Source organism: Theobroma umbraticum, unplaced genomic scaffold (genome assembly GCF_002168275.2).
Source record: "Theobroma umbraticum cultivar Fairchild unplaced genomic scaffold, ASM216827v3 scaffold_12.1, whole genome shotgun sequence".
NCBI lineage: Eukaryota > Viridiplantae > Streptophyta > Magnoliopsida > Malvales > Malvaceae > Theobroma > Theobroma umbraticum.
This window is the reverse complement of record NW_018397269.1, coordinates 1,747,303-1,771,194: the sequence shown is the minus strand read 5'-3', so window position 1 is coordinate 1,771,194 and position 23,892 is coordinate 1,747,303. Positions and strand designations below refer to the sequence as shown.

The window sequence follows — 23,892 nt, the reverse complement described above, 5'->3', positions numbered from 1 at the left end:
TATTGGTTTATGAGAAGTAATAACTACATTTGTTAAAAAAAAATGAAAAAGAAAAGAAAGGTAAGGTAACTGTTTTTTCCCGGTAGCTAATCCATTACTAAACATGCATAGAAGATTAATAGGAAGACAAAAGGCAGAAACCTTAGAAGATAAGAGGATCTAAACAAATTTCAATTGGGCGTACCTGTTTTAGGTGTCTGCAACCAATCCTGACAGCATACAAAAGCTTCTATGATCTCAGGACCCAAGTCATTATTCTTTGTATTTGTTATCAGAGTGTTGAAAGAAGAATGGGGTAGATGGGTGGATATGGGAGTTGCTAGGATATCACGAGCCATCCTACCAAGTGTGGGAAACCTTAGGCTATTGATGCGCCACCAATCTAATATATCAAAGAACTCATTCTTATCCGAGGGAACTAATAAAGGTTCTTCTAAGTAACAATCAAGCTCTGACTTCTTTAAGGCCGCCTCATCAAATTTGTTCATTGATGCATATCTCCAGAAGGAATGCAAGATAGAATCATCAGCACTCTCGGTCGTTGAGCAGCTAGAATCACCAAATATGGAAGCGGGTATTGTTTGATTGTCATGTTGATTGGCATATTCATAATAAACATCCATAAAAACTCTACGAAATCTGTTCAACTGCATCTTACTATCACAGCGGTAAATTTCACCATATAAAACCTCCACAAATTTAAATTTTAACCGTGGGTCAAGAATAACTGCAATAGCAAAAATCAAATGATGGATGCTCCACTAGTTATCAAATTTCATCTTCATCAACTTCATACAGTTATAATTGGTTTTTTCCAACTGGAGAAGTTTCCTGTATAGACCACAGAGCTTAGGAAGGTGCACATTTGCAGTAGGAGATTGATCAGTTCCCCCGAAACAACTTAAACTTTCCTTCAAACAAGTGTGCATCACCAGTGCCCTATCCCATTCTTCATTCGACAACATTATTCGAAATTGTCATTATTTTGCTCTAGTCGTTCTCTTGATCGTAAAACCCAATCAAGCAGGTCAAAGCATGAAAAGTTCAATCTCCTCCATGGTATTCCAAAGATATATCCCTTCAATTTCATTATCTTTAGAAGCAAATCATCTATCTCAAGTAAGCAGTCCTCAATGAGAGTGCAACGGATGTAACAACCGCCGGAGGGAAGGAAAGCTTGGCCACTAAGACAATATTCTTTTATTTGTTCAACTACACCATCCTTTAAAACTGAGCTATTGACAGTTATGGAGCATATTTTCTTGCTAATATTCCATTCTGAAAGTGACCTTCGAATGATTTCACTAACAGTACAGAAACCCTCGAGAATCTTGAAGGCAATAATCTTCTTTTTCAATTTCCAATCGCCATCAATAAAGTATGCTACCAAACAACAATAGTCATTCAACCTAACATCGTCTGCCCAAAATTCAATTGTTAAACTGAAGTTAGAGTCAAGCTGACCAAAATATTGGCGAAGTTTCTCTTTCTCTTCCTTGTAGAGGCGATTTATGTCGGATAGAATAATTCTTCGTGATTGAAGTTGGAACGTTGGCTGTAAAGTGCTCAAAATTTTTTTGTAAGATTCATCTTCAACCGCATCCAATAGACATTGATTCTTGATAATTGTTTTCGCAAATTCAAGGCGAGTCCTTTCCTGATCAAAACTTGAGTTTCCTTCACTGGCACCTCCACTTTGAGCAGGAAATTTGACTTTCTTACTTGAACATCTTTCCAAATGATTTTTCAGGTGCGTGGTTCCACTCCTGCTTGACCCTGTAAGGTCCTTATCACAATAATTACATTTGGCCCACTCTAATCCATTTTTTCTAAACCTAGTGAAGTGCTCCCAAACCACAGACACCAGTTTTCTTCGTTTGGTTCGTGGGACTGGCGAAATAGCCCCGTTTGCTTTCACCATCTCGGAGTTAATAGCCCTGCGATTCTCTATTTGGGCTCCCTTTCAACAGGTAGAGTAGAGTAGAGTAGACAAAGTAAAAAAACATAAGATGTGTAGCCACACACAAAAATCAAATTACTACCAGAATTGCAACAACACTGAACTTGTTAAACCATTCTTGCTAACTGAAATTCAAAGTAGAATTCCATTTTAAAGTAATTTAGGCTTCAAATAGCATCATATATATAAACATTCGCACAAGCATTGTTTTATTGACTCACGCATTTCTCAGTTACAGTTGAGGAGGAGGAAGAGCTAGCTAGGACTATGGCAACTATCTGCTTCTAATTAATATATATTTCTAATTTTGCCTTTGAAAAAGGTTTTTTTTTTTTTATAAGCTTGCTTTTCAATATTTCATTGAATAAAAGTTTGGGTTACTTCAATTGTAACTGTCTAAACAGAGAACAAAAGATTTTCTGGGCATAAGTTCTATAGAACCTGTTAGTTTTGTACATATCACACCTAGAAAATAATCAGAGGTCAAGACTACTTTCCAAATTTTAAAACAATTAGAAGGTTTTTGAGTACAAGTGAATAGTTAGCTAGAGCATAAAGAATTAATTAGTAAGGCATTAATTTTCATGGAGAAACTAAGAGTACATCATTGAGAGTTCAGTGATTTAAGAAACAACTAATTCTTTTGTTTTGGTGAATTACAGATACTTATTTAAAGAGAGAACCACATGAACATAAACTAAAAAACTTTGCCTAAATCTTATCCCAACTAATCATACATAGCTAGACATATCCACGACATTAATTAAAAGTATTGAGTGCTAATTTATGAGTAAGAATCAAATAATAATGTCAATACAAAATTTAAGATGGGTACCTGCTCATCTTGAATATTATCTGTTCCTACGTGATGACGGTCCATCGCGCCAGTTGTATTCAGTGATCTTGTTTCATTTGAATTAAACAAATTATGACCAGTAGTTGAGGCTGGAACTGGAAGAGAGTTTCTCAAAGCCAATTTCACTTCCTGAGTACTGTTTGAAATGGCTTCTCCCCGGACACCAACTGGTGCAGTACCATGAACTACTCTTGGTCTTACAAATTTCTTTTGGATATTTTCCAAGTCATGTAAGATGCGATCTTTCAACAATTCCGGTTCCTCTAAATTCTTCTTAGAGGAAGGGAAATAGAATTCTAGCACATAAACATCGTCACCAACATAAGGGTTACAAAAGCTGATTGCAAGAGCAGCTCGAGGACCAAATTTTCTTGCAGCATTAGCAAATGGATAGTCACGTTCATCAAGCTCTGTAATATCTTGAACGAAAAGGCTCTCATTTGATTGAAGCAGTTTTCCAGCAATAGCTTGCCCTTCTACGACAAACTGATGTCGTTCACATGTATTCATTAACTCATGAGAAGCCTCATCATTATCATAACAAGCAGGCTTTTGGATAAATAGAGTACCTTTCGTGTATGGATCGAGCATAACTTCTGTTGGGAGTTGCTTTACATTAGCCCAACAAGTCCATGTTAAACCCAATGGCAGCTCATATTTCAAACATACATATTGCACTAGGTCATACATCTCAGCAACAGCAGCAACCCGGTTCAATGTAAAACACTGCTAATAAGTGATTCAAATGGATTTCTTCAAAAAATAAAAATAAAAGAAACTATATCGTTTAGGAAAAGCAGATCCCATCCTTAAGTTAACACTTTTTCCTCATCTTTCCAATGCAATTTCTAATTTGCATTACTCAATACCTCCCTAGAAATATATATATATTTCTAATTTTCTTTAGAGCAAGACAGACAAAGCATCAAGTGAGCAAGTTCTAATTTGTTTTATATTTTATATTATATATTTGATTGGAAATTGCAAATAATATACATATAGTATTCAATTATCTGTATAGAAGAAAAAACATATAGCAATTTTTTAATCTCATTTTCAATTATAGTAATATAATTAAAAAAAGTTACTAGTTTTGATTCTTAAAATTAAATTGAAAATTTGAGCAAGTGTTATTCGATTTTAGGATTGAAAGAGAAAAATAAATGAGATGAAAAGGATAATACCTCAGTTAAAACTTCAAAAGTTTGAAGTACATTGTTGTATAGAGAATTTTGATGGGAACCTGTTATGGAGGTTAATAACAAATTTATCACTAGCAAGAACTTAATTTGATTAAGCAAATAAATGTTTTACTGTCTTCAAATTTAAACTTTAAACCGTTAAAATTTAAAATTTCAACTTGAAGACCTAGAGTTGGAAGGGTTTTTATGATAAAAATGGTTATTTTTTATTATATAGTATGGTACCATATGTACAAAAAAAAAGAATAAAATTTATATTCTAAATTAAACTTCATAATATTTAAAGTATTTTTCCAATTAATTTATTCAAGAAATTTTGACTAATTGTGAAACAATTTCACTTACTATATTATTATGACGATGTAGATGGATCAGTGAACTTCTTATTGCTTTGTAACATATTCGTGGTGATTGTAGCTATTAATTTTCGAAAATATATCTATTATAGATAAATTTAAGTTTAATTATGTAATTAATTTTTACACTCTATAAAAAATGTGAATGTATTATCTGTACAATAATTTATATAAATTGAATTTTTTTTAATTTTTTAATTTCAATCCAAACTTTAATACTGTTAAATTATGTTTTCATAATTTCTACAAAATTTACTCAAATATTTTTTTCTCCATTTGAATTGACCAATTAGAAAATAGAAATTTGAAAAGGAAAAAAAGGTGATGTTTCAGTGTTCTAACAAGTGTCCATAAAGTTTCTCTCAATTTTTTTCCATTTGTTTTGAGAAACCAATCCATGACTTGAAAGGAGTCAGTTAGCAAATGTAACGTCTACACGTGCCATGTCATCAAATATCACGTCAGCATTTTTTTAAATGAAAAAGATATTATTGATCACAAGAAAATTAATTGGTGTTCGATTTTAGATTAAAATTAATAAATAAAAAAAATACAATGACTTAATTTACAAAAATTATTATTTAAAGATCAGATCTATATTTTTTCATAAAATATAAAGTCTAATTGCATCATTTAACCATAAATTTATTTTAAAGTTTGTCTTTATAACTTGTTGTTTGTTATTACTCTTTGTAATCTATGATAATCTAATCACCAAAAAAATCTAGTATAATCTTTCAACTGGATTAGAGGCGAAATCCATACTTTGAGATAAGTGTGTATTATTGATCCTATAAGTAAATTAGGGATGAATATTCGCTACAACTACTTATTGAACCTTGAACAATGTCAATAATTGGAAAGTTATTAAATCTAAGAGAACTAAGAAATTATAGAATATTTTTCATTTTTCAACGTAATGTAGTATATTTTATTTTATGTAATTACTAGATATCATTTAAAAAAATGTGAGAAGAGGTAAAGTTACTTAAGCAATGTTCGTAAAATTATTAATTTAAAATAGTAATAAAAATGAATATTAAAAATAAAAAAAATAGATCGATAAATTTTATTAAAAATCAAAATCACAAAATTTAAATAACTTAAACAAGTTGTAATCCATGTTATGTTAATCAGCATATTTATTAAAAATTATGATAAAATTTTCAACTTCTAATAACAATTTATGAAATTTTGTTTATTAATACAATTTTTAATTCAGTGTCATATATTTTGATATAATCATAGAATTCTATTAATGTATCAGTTTTGATTTTGACTTTGCCTCTTATTTGGAGTAAAATTCTAGGAAGGCTTTTTAAATCAAACTCGTTATATTTTTCATTAAAAACAATTGAATAAAAATTAAAAAAAAACAATAGATAGAAAAAAACTAGTTATGTGAATCAAGTAAATATGAAATAATTTTGAATAAATTTTCATATTAACTTTATCTAAATAGATTCTTTTTAAAAAAAAATGGGCAAAAGCTTTCACAGTTTAATAATAATCGATTAAATTTTTGTGTCTAAGTATTATTTTTAATTAATTGTTTATATATTATTATGTTTTCGTTAAACTCTGCTAATTAATTGATTTTAATATTTTTAATAAAGAACTTCAAAGTCAACTTTAAAACCTTACCTAAATTTGATCCTTTATTTAATTATTCTAAAAAAAGTACAAGACAGAAGTTGGACTTTTTAAAAAAATAATAAAGAAAGATAAAAAAAATACCTTGAATAGAGATTGAGTGGTGAACGGAATCTGTGAATTTCCAGGCCGATATGATCACCGGTGGCCATTCCTCTACGCTGACCACCAAACACCCATTTTCCTCTTGAACAAAGACGCCAGTTGTCGATGACTGATTGAGTGGAAATGGAAGAAAACCAGCCGCGTGCAGGAGGGATCGCCACTGAGCCATAGTCGTCTCACTTCGCTCAATCCCGTTCATGCCATCACACTCAACCGCACACATCGCTAGCCACGTATAATAGTAAATGTTTAAAACACTTTCAGATTCTTCGAGTATTGATTCTAAGGAATCGACGAAATTGAAGTCATTATGATTGGCATCCTGCTCTACTGTTATCACAAATTCTGGCTTTATCTGCCTCAACTTTAACAATTCTCTCTCCATTGCTTCTGGCTGTGCCAACAATCTGTTTAACTTATATACATACCTGACGATCACAATCTCATCCTCTGTTCGTCTGAATTCCAGTTCAGATGCTTCCACATCACCCAAACCATTGCCGATAACCAGTTTAAACTCCCAGTCAACGTTGACCAGCATTGTTTCCTCGGCTGTTGCATATAGATTTTTCAGGAACGGTAGTGCTACAACACTTAAACGGATTGATGATGGGCGGCCAGATCCACGAGATGAGTCTTCAATTATGTCTTCCCAGTCATCTGGATTTGGCTGAAGGAAGTCAATGATGTGGACTCGCTTCTTTCCCATCATAGCACTAAGGATGGCCTTTTCGCAGATTGAACGATGCGGGCGTGGAAAATATACGAAGGGAATATTAGGATACAACCGGTAAGCTCGGCGGACTAAAACTTCCGCACAGCGTCTCCTTTTCTTAGCGACGCTTTCTGCTTTGAGGGATTCCAGTTCGTTGGTTGCAGGATTCCAGATCCTGTCCAGGAGCTGATCGGCAAGTTTCAGGTTTCCATCTCGAAAAGCTTGAGCGCAGGCCTTTAAGTAGACCAATACAGGAGACCCCATAACTCTAAGCAATCCAAATACCGGTACATCAGATCCGATCAGATATATATATATAAAAGGAAGAAACTTTGGGCTTCCCACAGACTAATGACACACCAAATTAAAGCCAATTAAAAGGCGTCCAAACAACATTTTACTTTTACTTTAATACATGTAATGTTTTGACTTCGTGGTGCATTTGTTGGATAACATAATACTGTTAATGCATTTGTTGAATGTTTACACTGTACAGCATTGGGTCCTCTTCGGTTACTCTCTAAGCTGTCCCACTCCCCCTCCTTCTATATTCTTAGATAGCTTTGCTGTCCGTTTTTTGCCTCATTCTCCTTTTTACCTCGTGAAATTGAGTTCGAGAACGGAAGACAGTGTACGCACCCACTCTAGTATATTCTTAGTTTAATTAAATCGTATTATGACATATTGTAACATCTAATAAATATAATTAGGTTTTTATACAATAAATATATATTAAATGCAAATAGTAAATATTGAAAATTATGTATTATGACTTTTATAATGAAAAACATAATCGTTTTAAAAGGATTTTGTGAATAACTTATTAATTTTTTTCGAATTCATAAATGGTAAGGAGAAGAAAACTCATAACATATTAGTATAATATTGATGATTTCAATCTTTCATATTCTATTAATTAATTATTTTAAAATAAATTTTTAAATATAAAATAAATTAGTTAATTTTATTTGAAAACCTTTTCATATATATTCTACTAAACACTTAATTTAACTAGAATTGTATGAAAAAGAAAAGTTATAAAATATTTTCATGTTGACTTCAATCTTTTTATATTCTATTAATTAATAATTTGAAAATTAGCTTTTGTTAAAAATGATAGGGATAGGAAAAATTCTAAGACGTTATCATATTCATTTCAATCCCTTCATATTTCATTAATTAATAATTTAAAAATCAACCTTTGGAAAAATAAAATAAATCGAATTTCATATTCTACTAACTACTGAATTTTATTAAAATAATGAAAAAAATGAAAAATCATAAGACGAAGATAAGTGGATCAAGGCCCAAAGATAAAGATAAGTAGATCAAAATAAAAATCCAATTGGGTCCTAATAAATTAAAAGATGCGATCTAAATTTTTTTAAAAAATTAACTAGGTTAAATGTTTTGTTATCCTTGCTTATCCATCAATAAGCTAAACTGAATCTAAATCTAATTTAGCTGACATTTAGTTTGATCATGTCAAAATTGAACGTGATATGTACCTAGTGATTAGATATTCTTATTTACAAGAACTCTTTAATCTTTTTTGGATAAAATACTTTTTATTTGAAGTAGAATAAACTTATCTTAAAAGTTTAAAATTACACTTAATTACTCCATGTTTATTTCAATTATCTTTTTACTTAACACCTTTGATTTTAGTTTCAAGAATTTTCAATTTTTGTTTTATTATTAAATATTAGTTTAATAAATTAAAATAAAATTCTAATCATTTTCAAACTCTTTGATTTTTGAAAACTTTTCTATTATGCCTTTTTGAGTAAATACCATCCATGATCGTGAATATTTATTTTAATTCCATTTTAATCCTTAACTTTTGAATTATTCCAATTGAATCGTTAACCTTTTAAATCGATTTCATTTTGATCCTTTTATTACATCATTTTATTAACAATTAAAAAAATATTCATGTGAAATGTCAAAAAAAAAAATACACATAATGTGCCACATAATCTACAACGTGGACATTACACCAATTGGAATGAAATGATTTGACCAAAGGATTCAAATGGAATAAGCATAACAGGTTAAGTATTTAAATGGAATAATTTAAAGGTTTAGATTTTTTTTTTTGGAATTGAAGAAAAGAGATTTAAATTTTATTTTTGAGAGGTTAGGAATTAAAGTGGAAATATAATAAAAGATTACGAACCATAGGTGGTAATTTATTGATATTTTTCCAATTTTATTAAAGATAATAAGAGGGGAAAAGAATCAAAGCATTTTGTGAGTAATTTAAAAAAGGGGAAACAAAAATTTGTTGCTTGATGAATCATATATTGCGCTTAACGCACGCAGCAGGCATGAGGCGTGGAGGAAGCGGCCCTCACGTGTGCCCACGCCATCTCCAACGCGACTGCAAATCTAATCCAAAATCCCCCAACGTAATCCATTTTTCTTTGCTTTTTCCCTATCTTTTAATTTTACTCCGTCGAATCTCCACGAAATTATTGCTAGTGTGTATAGTAATAAATTAAATTTAAATTAATTAATTTCAATTCGTCAAAGGAAAGGAAAGAGAGAGAGAATAATAGATTGGATTGAATTCTCCACCAACTTTGTTCTTCTTGGTAAGCTCTTAGTAAGCAAACAGTCACTCACTTTCTCTCGCAACGGATTTTCCGAAGGTTTCCATCAACATTCCACTTCAAATAAAGTCTCGCCTTCCAAACAGCCCCAGAAACTGGCTCATCCTTTCTCTCTCTCTCGGTCTCTTGGTTTCCTCTCTCTCTCCACTCCGCCTTTGAATTCGGTAAATCTCACTCTCACTTGTCACTCAACCCGTTTTCAATCTCTAAACGGTTACGTTTTGATCTTTAATTCTGGATTTTAATGCTTTCTTTTTTTCTCTTCCTTTTTTTATACGCTGTTTTGACTTGTCGGTTAAATGGACTTTTATTTTGTTTTATTTTGGGTGAATCAGCTGATTCAAAATGCAGGCGTCAACTCATTTAATCGAAGGAAATTTAGGATTTGATCTTTCAAAACGGAGAGAATTAGCTTGTTGTGGCGAAGTTAGGGAACGGAATTTAACTTTGAATCGTAATCTTTGCTTTGGAAGTGGTTCCATTTGCAGTGGTTTACGCTCTAGTGCCGTTCCAATGGGAGCTGAGCTCGCACGTGCCAGAAATGGCATCGAAACTGTGGTTCGCTCTTCCGTCAAATCTCGATCGGTCAAAGCTCAAGTTTCTGGTCTCTCTCTTTCTTTTTTTCCCTCATTTTCTTTAATTTTATTCGGTTAAACTTTTTAGTGAGTTAACGTGAGATTTAAAAAAAAAAAAATTGGATGCCTTTGTTTTCTTTATGTGAGAAAAATTGCTTAATGAATGCATTGCATGCTAGGTTAGATTGGTTTTTCTTTGGCTAATGATAGAGAAAGGCACAAAATATTGGTCTTGTTAATTATCTGCATTTTTTTAAAGTTATTAGTACATATTTCAAATTTTTTGTGTGCAAAAAAGCTTTGGAGGCATTGCACCGCCGGAAAATTGTATGATCATGTTGAAAAAATGAATCCTTTAGGCTTGGTTTGGTTGTTAATCTGATACTTGCTTTTTTGCTTCTTGAAAAATTGATGGAAAGTAAAATCTTTTTCGACTGAAACTGAAATGTGACACACACTCAAACACTATTGTTCCCTATCGAAGAAAAATCATGCATTTTGGTGTTTAAAAAGTATATTTTTAATTTTTAATTTTTAATTATTTAGGAATATTACTTGATTTTGTATCAAAGCATGCTTTTTGCTTTCTGCTACTAGTCACAAAATACAAATAGCAAAGCCAAATGAAACCTTGTTTTTTTGAAGTGATAGAGCAAATTGTACAAACTTTTATTTCATGAGGTTGCTACCGGTATTATATCTTTTATAACACCATGGTGATGGTGTAGATGATAACTACTCACTTACTTTATTCTTGCAGGTGCGACAATTTGATGATTTGTTGTGTTAGTTTAATTTGAACAGTACATTCTTTCGACTAAAATCTATTAACTTGTGCATGGTTTTGTTGGTTATGATGGATGTTTGCTAGTCACATGCTTGTACTAGATGTGATTAACTGATGTCTTAGTGTATTAGTTTTGTTGGAAGAATGCATTCTTCCTATTCAAATGTATTGGCCTGCACATAGGTCATTTGTTAAGCATCTGCATCTGAGTCTTGTAATGAATGCAAAAGAAGTTAGTCATTCTAACGTGCTTTAGTTATTTACTCATGTTTCTATGTTCTTACAAATGGCAATTGGAATTAAGCTGCAGGTGGAGACGTTGAGGACTTGACACCAATCAACCCTCAGGGGAAATCTTCTGGGATTGTTCTGCCATTTGTTGGTGTTGCTTGCTTGGGAGCTATATTATTTGGTTACCATCTAGGGTATGTCCCAGTTCAACTCAGAAGGAACATGCTCCTATTTTTGGCTCTACATTTGTCTTTAGTGATTTTGACATCTCAATGATATACCTAGGCAATCTTCTGTAGAAACAGAAAATTATACTCTCAATATATCAAAGCATTAGAAAGTATCACTATGGTTCATTTATGTGGCTCCCTAAAAATATATGGTGCCTGCAACAAAGTGATGATTGTGAATGTTTTCAGTATTTTGTAAAATATTTAAACACTGGAGCCATTAGTTATATTCTATTTTTAAATTGTTGTGGAAATTTAAGCAAAGAATCCATTATCAATATTTGGGCAGTTGGCATGTTACATTTTTTATCATACGGGTTGTTTATTTGCCATGTTTTTTGATAATGCTGCACTTTTCTAATTTTCTCTCCCATTTCTTTTTCTTTCTTCAGGGTGGTAAATGGCGCTCTTGAGTATCTATCTAAGGATCTGGGGATTGCTGAAAACACTGTCTTGCAAGGCATGTATTGTGATCTTTAATTACCATGCAAATTCGATCTCTGCTTTTGTTTCTTTTCCTGTTCCTGTTCATTTTCTTTGTTGTTTGTTTCTAAAATATTTTACAGCCATATTCTGGTGTCTGATAAACCAAATTTCCATAACATGTTTATTGCATGAAGATTATTTAGTGAAATTTTACTGAAACAGAGGGTATACAACCACTGTATACTGTGTTTTTCATTTATAAGAGTGAAGTGGGTTAACTTGTAATAATTCAAGCAATGTAAGAAGTTGTTGGATTGATGTTTTTGCTTTTTCTCAATTTGGTTTTATTATACACCTAATTTGTTAATCTTTAAATTGCCCGATACTTGCTAACTTATTATTCTGACATGTTAAATTGAATAGGATGGGTTGTCAGCACACTCCTTGCTGGTGCCACTGTTGGTTCATTTACCGGGGGAGCACTGGCAGACAAGTTTGGCAGGACAAGGACTTTTCAATTAGATGCTATTCCGCTTATCATTGGAGCAGTTCTTACGTTTGTATCATTTCATTAACTATTAGCTTGTCAACTGGCATAGGTTTGCTCAAAACTAATGCTTCAAAATGCTTTAAATGTTTTCAGTGCAACAGCCCAGACAGTTCAGACTATGATAATTGGTCGCTTACTGGCTGGCATAGGTATCGGTATATCATCTGCTATTGTGCCACTTTACATATCTGAGGTAATATTTTCTGATCTTTGTTCTGCTTCTAGTTTTCTGGAAACATTGCTGACATTCTTTCTCTTGGTCAGATCTCACCAACTGAAATCCGTGGTGCACTTGGATCTATAAACCAACTTTTTATATGTATTGGAATTCTTGCAGCGTTGGTGGCTGGATTGCCTTTAGCAAGGAACCCACTATGGTATATTATCCTAGCACTTTTTACATTTTGTGCCACATGGTTCTTTTACTATGCTAAATTGCATTTTTGCCCTTTGTGTGGACACTATTGACCATGCACTCAATCAGGCATCTAAAGAGATTGTAAGAATTTAGTTTAAAGTTTCTAAACTATGGGCTTCAATTTGGTATAATAATAGGTGATGCTTAAAAATTCTTTCCTTTTATGATAACTACATTTGGTAGTAAAATTTTTCTATACTAGTGTTGAAGACCTTTCTTCCTCTCATTGGCACCTGTTCATAGAATTTTTGGGCTGATTTAATCCCTTTTCTGCATTACTTTTTATTTCTTTTTTTCTCTCTTTAATTTTGCTGGCTAAAGGGTGAGGGTAGACAAATAAGACATGGGTGAAAACTTTAGAAAAATGACCTTGCTTTACTAATCATGTCCAGGAAATGCACAATGATGTAATTTGATTCATTTAGTAAATTCCTCATCATGGTGTGGGATTAGGCTTCTTTGTTGTCCATCATTTGCTGTGATTATACCATATTCGTTTTGCAACTGTCCTCCGTATGCCCTTGAGCATTTGACTCAATTATAGGTGCATGTATCCCTTTGCTCAAAAAGCATGGTTCGAATCCTCCCTTTATAAAAAATTGTCATAAAATAAAATTGTGCTTCATCTGACTAGGATTATATGTTTGAACTTGCAATTTCCAACTTTTTGGTATGCTTTCTGATCAATTTAGATTTTGGATTTTTTTCTGTCATAGTGTGATTGAGTGAATAAGTCAGGGAAATGCTTTCATCACTATTTTTTATGTTAAGAACTGGATTTCTTTTGCAGATAAACTGTTGTGTCTACTTAAGCTTTCATCATTATCATATCACATAAAAAACTGGATTTCTTTTGCAAATAAATTGTTGTGTCTACTTAAGCTTTCACCTAACTTATTGTATCTTCTTTATATTTCTTTCTATTAGGTGGAGGACAATGTTCGGTATTGCTGCTGTTCCTTCTATTTTATTGGCGTTAGGAATGGCTTTTTCACCAGAAAGTCCTCGGTGGCTGTTTCAGGTTTTGTAATTGGACTGCTCAATCTCTCTATTTTACATTTATGTTTATCTCACATGGATATACAAAATATTGATTACTTATTGTTTAAACGCATCAATTTTGCAGCAAGGGAAAATTCCTGAAGCTGAAAAATCTATAAGAACACTGTATGGAAAAGAAAGAGTCGCTGAGGTTATGTATGAGTTAAGAACTGCAGGTCAGGGTTCTACAGAACAAGAAGCCAGATGGTTTGATCTATTTAGTAGCCGCTACTGGAAAGGTAGAGCTGCATTTTGAAAGCTACCATAATTGGACATAAAATTTATAGTGCTGTAAGGCCCTTTCATAAGCATGCCCTACCTAGAAATGCTATTGGACAATACTAAGAAGGATCAGATGGTGATGTAAAAGATCCAGAATACTCTTGTATTGCTTTCTTATACTGTTGTACAATGTAAAGTTGAGCTTGAAGGTCCAAAATTCAAAAAAAAAAAATTTCTATTAGTATCTTCCATTTCTCTGCACCAGTCCATCTAGTGTTTCTTGATTACCACATGAAGACACAGGCACTTAACGTACAAGGCGCTTAGGTTTTTTGTTCAGCCTTTGATCACTGCTTTCCTTGTACTCCTTATTCCGTGTTGATGTCTTGATGATTAATAGTGATGAGCTCAAAGATCATGGATGTAATATAATTGCTTTTGTTTGAACGCATTTCTTACTTTTAATTAGTATAGCTAATGTTGTATTTCTTCTGCTTAGTAAATCCCTAATCAGACTTAAAAACAGATTATTCTGAATGAACTAGGGCTTCAAGTTTATAATGCTTTGTAATGTATCGTGGTAACATTCTTTCTTGATTTTATGTCCTTCTGCAGTTGTGAGTGTTGGTGCTGCACTTTTCTTATTCCAACAGTTAGCTGGTATAAATGCTGTGGTATATTATTCTACAGCTGTGTTTCGTAGTGCTGGAATTGCATCTGATGTTGCAGCAAGTGCTCTTGTTGGGGCATCAAATGTATTTGGTTAGTATTTAGTTATTCTTCAAAAACAGAAAAAATCCAAAATTTGCATGACATTTAAGGTTCCTGGCTTATGATGTTCTTGCACAGTTAACAATCCTGGCTTGTGATGTTTTTGCAGGCACAGCTATTGCATCCTCTCTGATGGACAGACAAGGAAGGAAAAGTCTTCTAATCACAAGCTTTGCTGGAATGGTAGGCTTGTTATTTGTATAGAAGTTCATTTTTCCAAAGCAGAGAGTGTGTATTTTATTGTTAAATTTTTTAAAACATCTTCCTGCATTTGCATTTTGGGCTTCATATAAATAAACAAGCATCTTTTCTATACTTTCACTACATAAAATTTCTTGCTTTTCCATTTTTTCCCTATTTTGTATCAAGTTTCTTAGACTGCATGTCTTCATATTGATCTTTAAACCTTGATGGAAAGACTTCATCTTAAAGTTTGAGACAATTTTAGAGATTATAAAATATACTTTATTTTGTTAGAGGTAGCAATTTATTCTGTCATGCAAAACAAAGTGGTGTCTTACTTCACTTAGCTATTTATGGATTGAAACTCTGGCTATGCTCCATTCTATATGCCTAAAGGATGTTTCTAGGTCAAGTTCCTCGACTTTCCTTTTTTTCAACTAAAAAATTGTGCTGAAGTATTGAATCTTGAAATTCTCTGCTCATACTCCTAATGTCTCTATTGTTTCCAAAGCATAGCCACTCAAATTATAACAATCATCCTTGTATATATAATGGCCCTTAATATTACTTGTGAGGCCATATTGGAGAACATTCTTCTATAGCTGGCTTGGAAGTAGTGCACCTAAGTATCTCAGATCAGAGTTCTCATTTGGTTTTAGTAAATGAGTAGTTTATGCAAGCTATATAGCAATCAACGTTTTCTTGCATGTAAAACAACTCACACAAGAAGCCTTCATTTTGCATCTGCACTATTTTTCCTTTGATCTCATGGACACTTGAAGGGATGATACTTTTCTCAATATATTCAAAATAGCGATGCTACGACTGAAACAGTGGTTTTCCTGATGAGCTAGGATGGTAGGCACCATGTATGGGATGCGGTATTTTGCAGTGTTGTTATTATTGATATTATTTCTTTCCTATATGATGGCCCTAAATTTTGTTACATGATGGTAGCTTTTCTAGAGAGCTGTCAGTTGGGTTGAGAGGAAATGCCAAAGACCTTAACCCTGAAAACTTTGTTAGACCTGCTTCAATTAATGAATGTTTTGTCCTTTGTTGTTACTTATTGCACGGTGATATCACACCCAATTTTCTCATCTGATGTTCTTAAAACTAATAAATATTTTCATTTTTCCTTATTTTTTTGTTTTCTTTTGGCTTGTGAAGGCTGCTTCAATGTTGGTGCTTTCTTTGTCATTCACTTGGAAGGTCCTGGCTCCCTATTCTGGCACACTAGCCGTTGTTGGGACTGTTCTGTGAGTTGACACTCTTTTATACAATTAATGAAGCCCCTTAAAGCCTCTTATTTTGATGCTGCACTTGTCGTCACCTCCTAATGGCCAGGGAGATCTAAACGTGGCTTCCGTTTCTTTTTCACAGCTATGTATTATCCTTTTCACTTGGCGCCGGTCCTGTGCCTGCTCTTCTGCTGCCAGAGATATTTGCTTCCAGAATCAGAGCAAAAGCAGTGGCTTTATCGCTTGGCATGCATTGGGTAAGTCAAGATAAAGAACCTGCCCAAAGATGTTTGATATGTATGTACATGTGCATGTATATTCCTACAAGCAAATCCGCATCTAGATACTTTGATTGGATGTAGTAGTAGTAGTAGTAGTAGTGGTAGTACTATATCAGTGGATCTTCCTTAATACTGCTTTCTCTATTGCATATATTTTCTTTAAAAGAACATGATCTGAAAATGTTTGTTAATTGTTTTCTAGTATTCTTGATGTTATCTTGCACTCTTCCATCGAGTGGGTATTTCTTGCTTTGGTGGCTGACTTGTGTTTCTGTTCTAACAGATCTCCAACTTTGTCATCGGCCTGTGTTTCTTGAGTGTTGTAAACAAATTTGGGATCAGCTCAGTGTATTTGGGATTCGCTGGGGTCTGTCTTCTTGCCGTCTTGTACATAGCTGGTAATGTCGTGGAAACAAAGGGGCGATCATTGGAAGAAATAGAGCTTGCTCTTAACCCGGTGACTTGATTTGTACAATTCTCGAAGGCATCCCGTAATAATCTCTGTATCTTATTTATGTCCATCTGATGATGCGTGGTCACATGGAGCATTCCATTATTAGGCTAAGACTATTTTGCACCTTTTGGTTAAGCCCAGAGAATTTAGTGGAAGTGGAGTGTCCATGTCTGTATAAAATCCAGAATTGTAGCACTTGGTAGAAACTGAATGAGATTTTCCAACGGGATTTTTGTTAGTTTGATCTCTCAGTTGATTTATCAATAACAAGATGCTGCATAAAAATGGGAGTGGTCCGTTTCAGTCATACATGTATCGCTACGATAAGTAAAATACCAGAATGCGGTACAAGCTGTGGTTAGAGAAGTACTTTTTCATCCCTCTTTTAACTTCAAATGGTTTCACATTCTTTTCTCCCTAGAAATGCTAAACAACCTTTGGATTTACATGCCATCAACTGCAATCCTAGTACTCAAGCAAAACACTAAAAGAGAAAAATAATAATAACAAAAGACTATATTGCAAAATAATTATGACAAAGGATTGCTGGTTCCTCTTCCATTTCCCATCTCTGGCATCCCTAAACTGCCCAGAAGTATACAAGAGATACACATTACAGTGATGTAACTTTTGCATAGTGGACATTTCTTAATAAAATTTGTTAGACTGCATAACCTTGTAGAACTTTCATCCACGCATATGTGATAACAGATCAGAATTCACTTCCAAAATGCCGTATTTTCTTCTGAAATATCTACATGTTGGCTTTCCTTTCCCACCTTTCCTTTGTATCAAGTCTGCAAACAAACAATAACGTAGGAAGGAAACTATTAAAGATTAGACAAGGGATATCAGATGGAGCAGCAATCCATGACGCATAACTACCATCAACTTTTGAAGAACATTGAAGCAAAAATGTTGTGATGTATAAGGGCATCAGGTGGAGCAGCTATCCTTTGCTTATAAGTTCATTTTGCATTTATGTTTTAGGAAAGCAAAGGTGAAACATACCCCCAATGCAATTTCTGCCGCTTTTTTGGCGCATGCTGCACAACTACATTGTCTTGCTGTGCAAAGGGATTATCATCCTCACTGCGGCTCTTCAAGTTGGGAACACTTGAATCTTCAACTTTGGTGTTTGAATCTGCTTCTTGAGAATCTACGGTATTGAGGTCTTCGGCATGAAATTTTTTGGTTTGATCAACAATTAGAACAAAAAATTGTGGAGGAATGAGCCAAACATCCCACAATAAAAAGTTATCAATGATAATAGAAACCACAATAGGTACCTTTTGGCTTCTTATGTATCTTTGATTTTGCTTTTATTTGTAGGCGCCTCCGGTGCAGCTCCTGTTACATACAATCTTCAGATAGATAGAGGCAAATATGCAGGAGAGTTACTGGAAGAAAATGGAGAGTACTAATAAATCGCTCATTCAAAAACGAGAACCTAAAGGACAAAAATAAAAGTTTTCACTCCTGCAGAGTAAGATGCCTAACAGTAAACAGTGTCACGTGACTGCAAAGTAAAGATATCCTTCTAACTTCTAAGAAAAGAAAAAATTAAAAGAAATAGAAATATTTCTCAATCACTATTTTCTTCTGCTACAAGTGAGAGGTTAAGACTAAAGACACTGTTGTCGTTTCGACCCCTGGCCCTTGTGCCTCCTGCTGTTAAGTGCTTAGGCTGGTTTCTACAATCTACAGTAACTATCAAACAACCAATTCGTTAACAGAATCAAGAGGCAAGACCCAATTCAAGAGACAAATCAAGAACCCAATTAGTAAAGCCGAATCACCAGCACCTCATAGCTCCAATGCCAATTGCCAGTATAGACCAAATAAATTTTAGTTGTCCTATATTTTCTTTAAAAAAAAAAGTTGTCTTATACCAATGACAATGAGAAAGAAAACAATCAACAATATAACATGTGACCCTGTAACTATTGACCAACGTCTTCAGCCATTCATCAAGAACCATTCTAGAGCATTAATTATACAAAGTAAGGTTCTGTGTGTTCCCTTGGAAGCCCATACTAGATTGTCTTCAAATCTTCATGACAACCTTTTAGTTCAAAATATCTTCATTGACAACCTTTCAGTTCAAAATACTGAACTGAGGAATAGAAAGACACATAAAATGGAAATATCCCCATGCCAAAAGGTTGCTGTACTTTGTTCCATGAAGCTTAAGAGCTATAACTTGTCATTGTCATATGCCCATCATGGACTAAACTAAATCAACTGAATGAAACATGAAACAATCTAATATGCAAAACAGATATACTATCCATGAGAGACCATATTGCTACACCATCACAGTCAGGCTCGCAAGAATAAGGTGTTTGTAGTGTATGATTCAAATTAAAATCTAAACAAACTGGAAACAAGAAAATAGAGACAGAGAAAAGGGAAGAAAAAGAATTAGATTCTCTCATTATGATACAAGAAAAACTGTACCATAATGCCCAAAAATCGAATAAGGTCATGGATGACAACTAGAAGCAACAAAAGGTTTCAGTCTTCCATATATGTAACTGCAAGATGATTTTTCTCAGGAAGAATCTCAACCATCCCAAAGGATGAAACAGCCTTAAACAAATATATCTCAAAAACAAAATGGAAATAAAACACCACCATCCATTACCATAATGCCAGTTACCCAGTATGATAAGGGTCAACAAAATGTAGATTTTAAAAGTTTTTGAAAATGTTAATCAAGTAGATTTCAGCACAGAAAAAGTTCTATAACATTGCCAAGTTCAATCCCTAATCTAACATACCAAATTGACAATTTAAAAAATTTGACAACGTCAAAGATCTTTAATCATAATAAAATAAACCTAAGATTTCACTGCCCATCTCAATTCCCATAAAAAAGAAATCTGCTAAAGATGATAAAGGGTTCCAATTCATTCATAAAAACATCCATATAAAGCATGAAAACAAGCTCGAAAAAGAAAAGGTGGTGAAGATGGTACCCGGAATTTAGAAAGCTGTTGATGACTGACACCAACAGGCTTGAAATTGGGTTGCAAAGAAAGGGTTGAAGCTATTGCCGCTTCTCTTCTATTGTCTTCCTCTTCTTCCTCCTTTTGCTTTCCCATCCCTCTCCCGCCTTTCGGTAGCCACCTCTCTGGTTCTCTCCTTCTGTCCCAGCTGAAACGGTGCGTCTAAAGTGCCCAAAGTTTGAAACACCGAGGCGTTTCGATTGAAAGAAAATACTAGCATACTCTATAAACTATATATAAATTATGAATATTTTCTTTTTTATTAAAGCGATGAATAATCATGAATATGTTACTCATCAATAATTATTTTGAATTTTAGTCACTTATTTATCATAATTATAAATTGTAAGTCTCCGCGTTCTGCTATGGGCCAAAGGCCCAATTTAGTGATCCAATCCAAAAGCTTCTTTAGGGGCCTTTAAAGTAAAGTGAAGTCCGGGATGGTCAAAAGCAGGTCTTCTTTCATGCCAATCTGATTACTTTTCTCACTCAACTTGTATTGTAGCTTAGCGACAATTATGATGCTAATAAGTATCCAACTCTGAGTTCGATTCCACTGGTTTTGGAACTACATATCCACTGTCTTCCATCAGTAGCATGCAGCCCTCTTTTCCTTCCCTTTAAGAAATTATGCATACTAAAAAATGCACAACATTCATTGTAATCTAATCTAGAATACAAGGTTCATTCATGAACTTCTGTGTTATTCATTGTAATTCTCAAGACAATGGCCCTAACGATTCAATGAATGAGTGGTAAGTGAATGAGAGACTGGAAACGTCAAAAGTAAGTTCATTTATATAGAAGATGCTTTTTGTTTCTTATATAATAGGTAGAAACTAATCCATTTTGTCAGGCAGCTAATCAGACTATCAAAATGTTCGGTTTCTGTCTTGCTTGGATCAGAGCAATTGTGGCTGTGGTTTCAGTTGTTGAGCTTGTTGGGCAAATTGTGCAGGTGGTTTCTCAGTTTAGTAAAACCCCGTTGTCTAGTGAGAAATGAAGCAGAGGCAAAGAGGACTCAAAGAGTGGAAGGCCGATCAATTATTGCTTTCTGAGCTCTTTGCAAGGATATAGTTATATGATGTTTGGCCTAAGTATTATGGCTGAATAAAGTAAGTTGGGTTTTCTTCTAGTGATCTTTTTTTCTTTGATGCAGTTTATTTGAACATACCAATATTCCATATCTCTACTTTACAAGCACAATTTAACTAGAAATGATTCACCGGCTATTTCAGTGACTGCATATATAACTCAAATGCCAGCAGCAATAGCATATAAAAAGGGTTTATAAGCTAGAGTAAACTCATTACTTCCTTCTAATAAACCTAACATAAAAAAACTAATGTATGTGTATGTATACTCTACTGTAGATAATTAAGTCACTTAATTCCGTTTATATCTCTAATTCCTGGGCTTTGCCTTATGCTTAGAATTTAAAAGCCCCAACTTAGTTTGATTTCATATATCGAATGAGGAAGAAAGTAGAACCTTTTTAAATCTTTAGAAGTTATTAGATAAATCAGTCAATCATATATACATTTCTTCATACTATTGTTTTCATTTCATTTTAGTACTTATTTATTGTATAAAAAATAAGGAAAACATAATTAATTTACGTATTGCATAAGTTGATAATATTATTCGTAATCTATTAAGATTAGTTTTTATTTTATATTACAAATGATGAGATTCAAATTCAATTTTTACTATAATAATAAGTTGAAAGCATAGTATATAGAGGATTAAGTTAGTCAAATCCCCGGCTTTGCTTCAAGACTGCCTTGCATTCCTTTTGGGTTGCTGGATTAGACAGATTTTCTTCTCCGGAATTGGTAAAATCGATACTAAAATAAAGAGAAGAAATGGTGAATATTTGACCCTAGCTTTGGCATTACAGCACTTTGCTTTAACAAGTCTTCTAACTCTTTACTCATTCACTATACAAACTTTACATTGTTGTCAAGTCCACCAAGATCCTAGTCTTCTTTCAATTCTTAATAAAATATCTGATCAAACCTGACCAACTTCTTGAGAAATTCCCATTTGAGGAACCGTAACAATTGAACAATTGTGGAAAGTTTCATGCATCCTAGGTAGAATTTTTCTTTGGTAACACTCCAAACGTAAAGAAATCATCAATCTTCTTAAACTAAATAACTTTTGAACCTTCCACATGCACATAAAGTCCTCTTTAGTTTTAAGATATTGACTAGCAATAGCTCTCCAGCTGTAGTAACAATTAGTGCCTAAGCAATTGCACTTCTACCATTTCCTATGCTAGAAATAGTTGACTTTCTTTCTAATTCAAACGCCTGTCCAGCCATTGAGGGTTTTAAGGCTAACCTGTTTTCATGAGCAAGTTGAAATAGTCAAATGAATAAGAAATTGTTTATATTTAAGTAACAAGAAATAAAAGAGCCTACAAAAAATCAAGAAAAATAATAGCAAAAGTTGTTAAGATGAGTAATTAGTGGATAAGCCAAGCCCTAAGCACATGCCAAACACAAATTAGTTTTCATCTTTCTAAGGTTCTCAGGATTTTGTTCAAAGGTTTTTCACTAGGAAAACAAAGTAGCTAGCTAGAGTTTGCAAAAACAGAAGCAAAAGTGACCAAGAAAGCGGATTGGAAGGAAGAGTGCCAATGTGATTACGTACCTAAATCTCAGCACTGATTCCGGTGTTGTGCTTCTCATGTTTTTCCTTAGCAGCTGTGGCAGCCCATTATATTATATTCTTGTTCTTAGGCGAAGACAAATCAATTTTGGTCTAATCACATTAAGTGCTTTACTTTCTCCTTTGCAACTCCGTGTTCGATGCATATAAAATAAGTTATTTCATCTACTAGGCCAGATAATTTTTCAAACAGTTCAACTTCAAGTATGATCCGGTGCATATTCTACTGGTACAAAAACACTAGAGGCCAAGACATAGTGATAATACTTAATTATAATAGTTGGGCTTTTCTTATCAGATTTTTTTTTCTTTGATAACTGGATACAATGAGATTTAGAGCTGACCGTGTCCTCCTTCGTTGGTCCCTGTACATCTATGTTACCCTTTAAACTTTTTTATTATTACATGTGAGGAGTGTGCATTATGTGGTTATAATTAATTACAATGATTCTTACATTGAGAAATTTTGGAGTATCATGAGTACATAGTTAATATAAAAAGTCTATAATGGGTATTTACTTTAAAATCAAATGATAGTAAGTGAAGTGATCTTTTATGATGTTTATATATTTAAGATGTTTCAAATCCAAATTTATATTATGTGATTCATTTTATCATAATTTAACTTCTTCTCATATGTAGTTTAACTTACGCGATACCACTAACACATACATAATATCACTAAGAGCAATGAAGTACATTTATTTCTCTTATTTAAAGGCCATGTTACACAACAACAATAAACCATTTCCCTTCTTTTATAGAATCCACCTCCATATATCTAAGACTTAAATCCAATACCTTATACTTACTTTTTTTGTTCTTACCAAAGATGTGCCGCAGATTCTTGAATACCATGCATCTTGTCAAATAGTTCTTGATACCAAATTACTATATTTTCTTGAATTACCTTTGCTATTCAAAGAAGCATCAAGTGCATTTTAATTATTAGCAAACCGACAAACTCAACGCGGCTAGAGCCACTACACGGAATTAATGGGGAATCAGTCCGATCCGAAAGAAGTGAAATACATGCAAAGAGGCCTTATCTTAAGTTCTAATTATCCCGTCCATCTAGCTTTTCAATTCAACTTTAAATTGCTCAATGACCAAATTAGAGATTATGAATTTTCTCTCCTTCTCCCCCGCTCTTGTCAACAACAATGGCCATTGAGCAACATGTTGTTCAACCATTTTCCAAGCCATTTACTACCCGTCTGATGCGTAATCTTGTCTTTCATGCTATCCCCTTTGTCATTGGTTTGTCACTTGGTATTATAATTAGTTTAAATCTTAAAAGCCTCCCACTAATTTTTCAAGCCTCCTTGGTCTC

The 23,892-nt window shown here is 33.4% G+C and overlaps 4 protein-coding genes across 6 annotated transcripts in view; 2 read left to right on the top strand and 2 right to left on the bottom strand.

Moving 5' to 3' along the window:
- LOC110426093 (uncharacterized) overlaps positions 1 to 7,194 on the bottom strand; it is a 15,951-nt gene extending 8,757 nt beyond the window's left edge. The window contains 5 exon segments of the mRNA XM_089785219.1: positions 185 to 967; positions 970 to 1,960; positions 2,796 to 3,542; positions 4,001 to 4,059; positions 6,112 to 7,194. Coding sequence (XP_089641345.1) covers positions 185 to 967; positions 970 to 1,960; positions 2,796 to 3,542; positions 4,001 to 4,059; positions 6,112 to 7,111 — 3,580 coding nt within the window. The 5' untranslated portion in view covers positions 7,112 to 7,194.
- Positions 7,195 to 9,247: 2,053 nt separating this feature from the next.
- Positions 9,248 to 17,110, top strand: PGLCT (plastidic GLC translocator). Of its 2 annotated transcripts, none has more exons than XM_021440728.2 (14): positions 9,248 to 9,626; positions 9,798 to 10,066; positions 11,129 to 11,249; positions 11,678 to 11,745; positions 12,135 to 12,267; positions 12,355 to 12,454; positions 12,526 to 12,638; positions 13,607 to 13,700; positions 13,806 to 13,959; positions 14,558 to 14,704; positions 14,823 to 14,896; positions 16,067 to 16,155; positions 16,280 to 16,394; positions 16,702 to 17,110. In XM_021440728.2, the coding sequence occupies exons 2-14, from the start codon at positions 9,808 to 9,810 to the stop codon at positions 16,882 to 16,884; spliced, it is 1,650 nt and encodes a 549-aa protein (XP_021296403.1). In that variant the 5' UTR covers positions 9,248 to 9,626; positions 9,798 to 9,807; the 3' UTR covers positions 16,885 to 17,110. The 2 variants fall into 2 exon arrangements, with proteins under 2 accessions (XP_021296403.1, XP_021296404.1); XM_021440729.2 differs by having other exon boundaries at positions 9,253 to 9,626; positions 11,135 to 11,249.
- A 260-nt stretch (positions 17,111 to 17,370) lies between these two features.
- LOC110425741 (uncharacterized) lies at positions 17,371 to 20,117 on the bottom strand. 2 transcript variants are annotated; one of them, XM_021440731.2, is made up of 4 exons: positions 19,854 to 20,117; positions 18,162 to 18,222; positions 17,884 to 18,031; positions 17,371 to 17,669 (listed from the first exon to the last, which is right to left on the bottom strand). In XM_021440731.2, the coding sequence occupies exons 1-4, from the start codon at positions 19,977 to 19,979 to the stop codon at positions 17,627 to 17,629; spliced, it is 378 nt and encodes a 125-aa protein (XP_021296406.1). In that variant the 5' UTR covers positions 19,980 to 20,117; the 3' UTR covers positions 17,371 to 17,626. The 2 variants fall into 2 exon arrangements, with proteins under 2 accessions (XP_021296406.1, XP_021296405.1); XM_021440730.2 differs by having other exon boundaries at positions 17,884 to 18,046; positions 19,854 to 20,111.
- A 3,605-nt stretch (positions 20,118 to 23,722) lies between these two features.
- LOC110425970 (Core-2/I-branching beta-1,6-N-acetylglucosaminyltransferase family protein) overlaps positions 23,723 to 23,892 on the top strand; it is a 1,421-nt gene continuing 1,251 nt past the window's right edge. The window contains exon 1 of the mRNA XM_089785218.1: positions 23,723 to 23,819. Coding sequence (XP_089641344.1) covers positions 23,723 to 23,819 — 97 coding nt within the window. The remainder of the gene's footprint in view (positions 23,820 to 23,892) is intronic.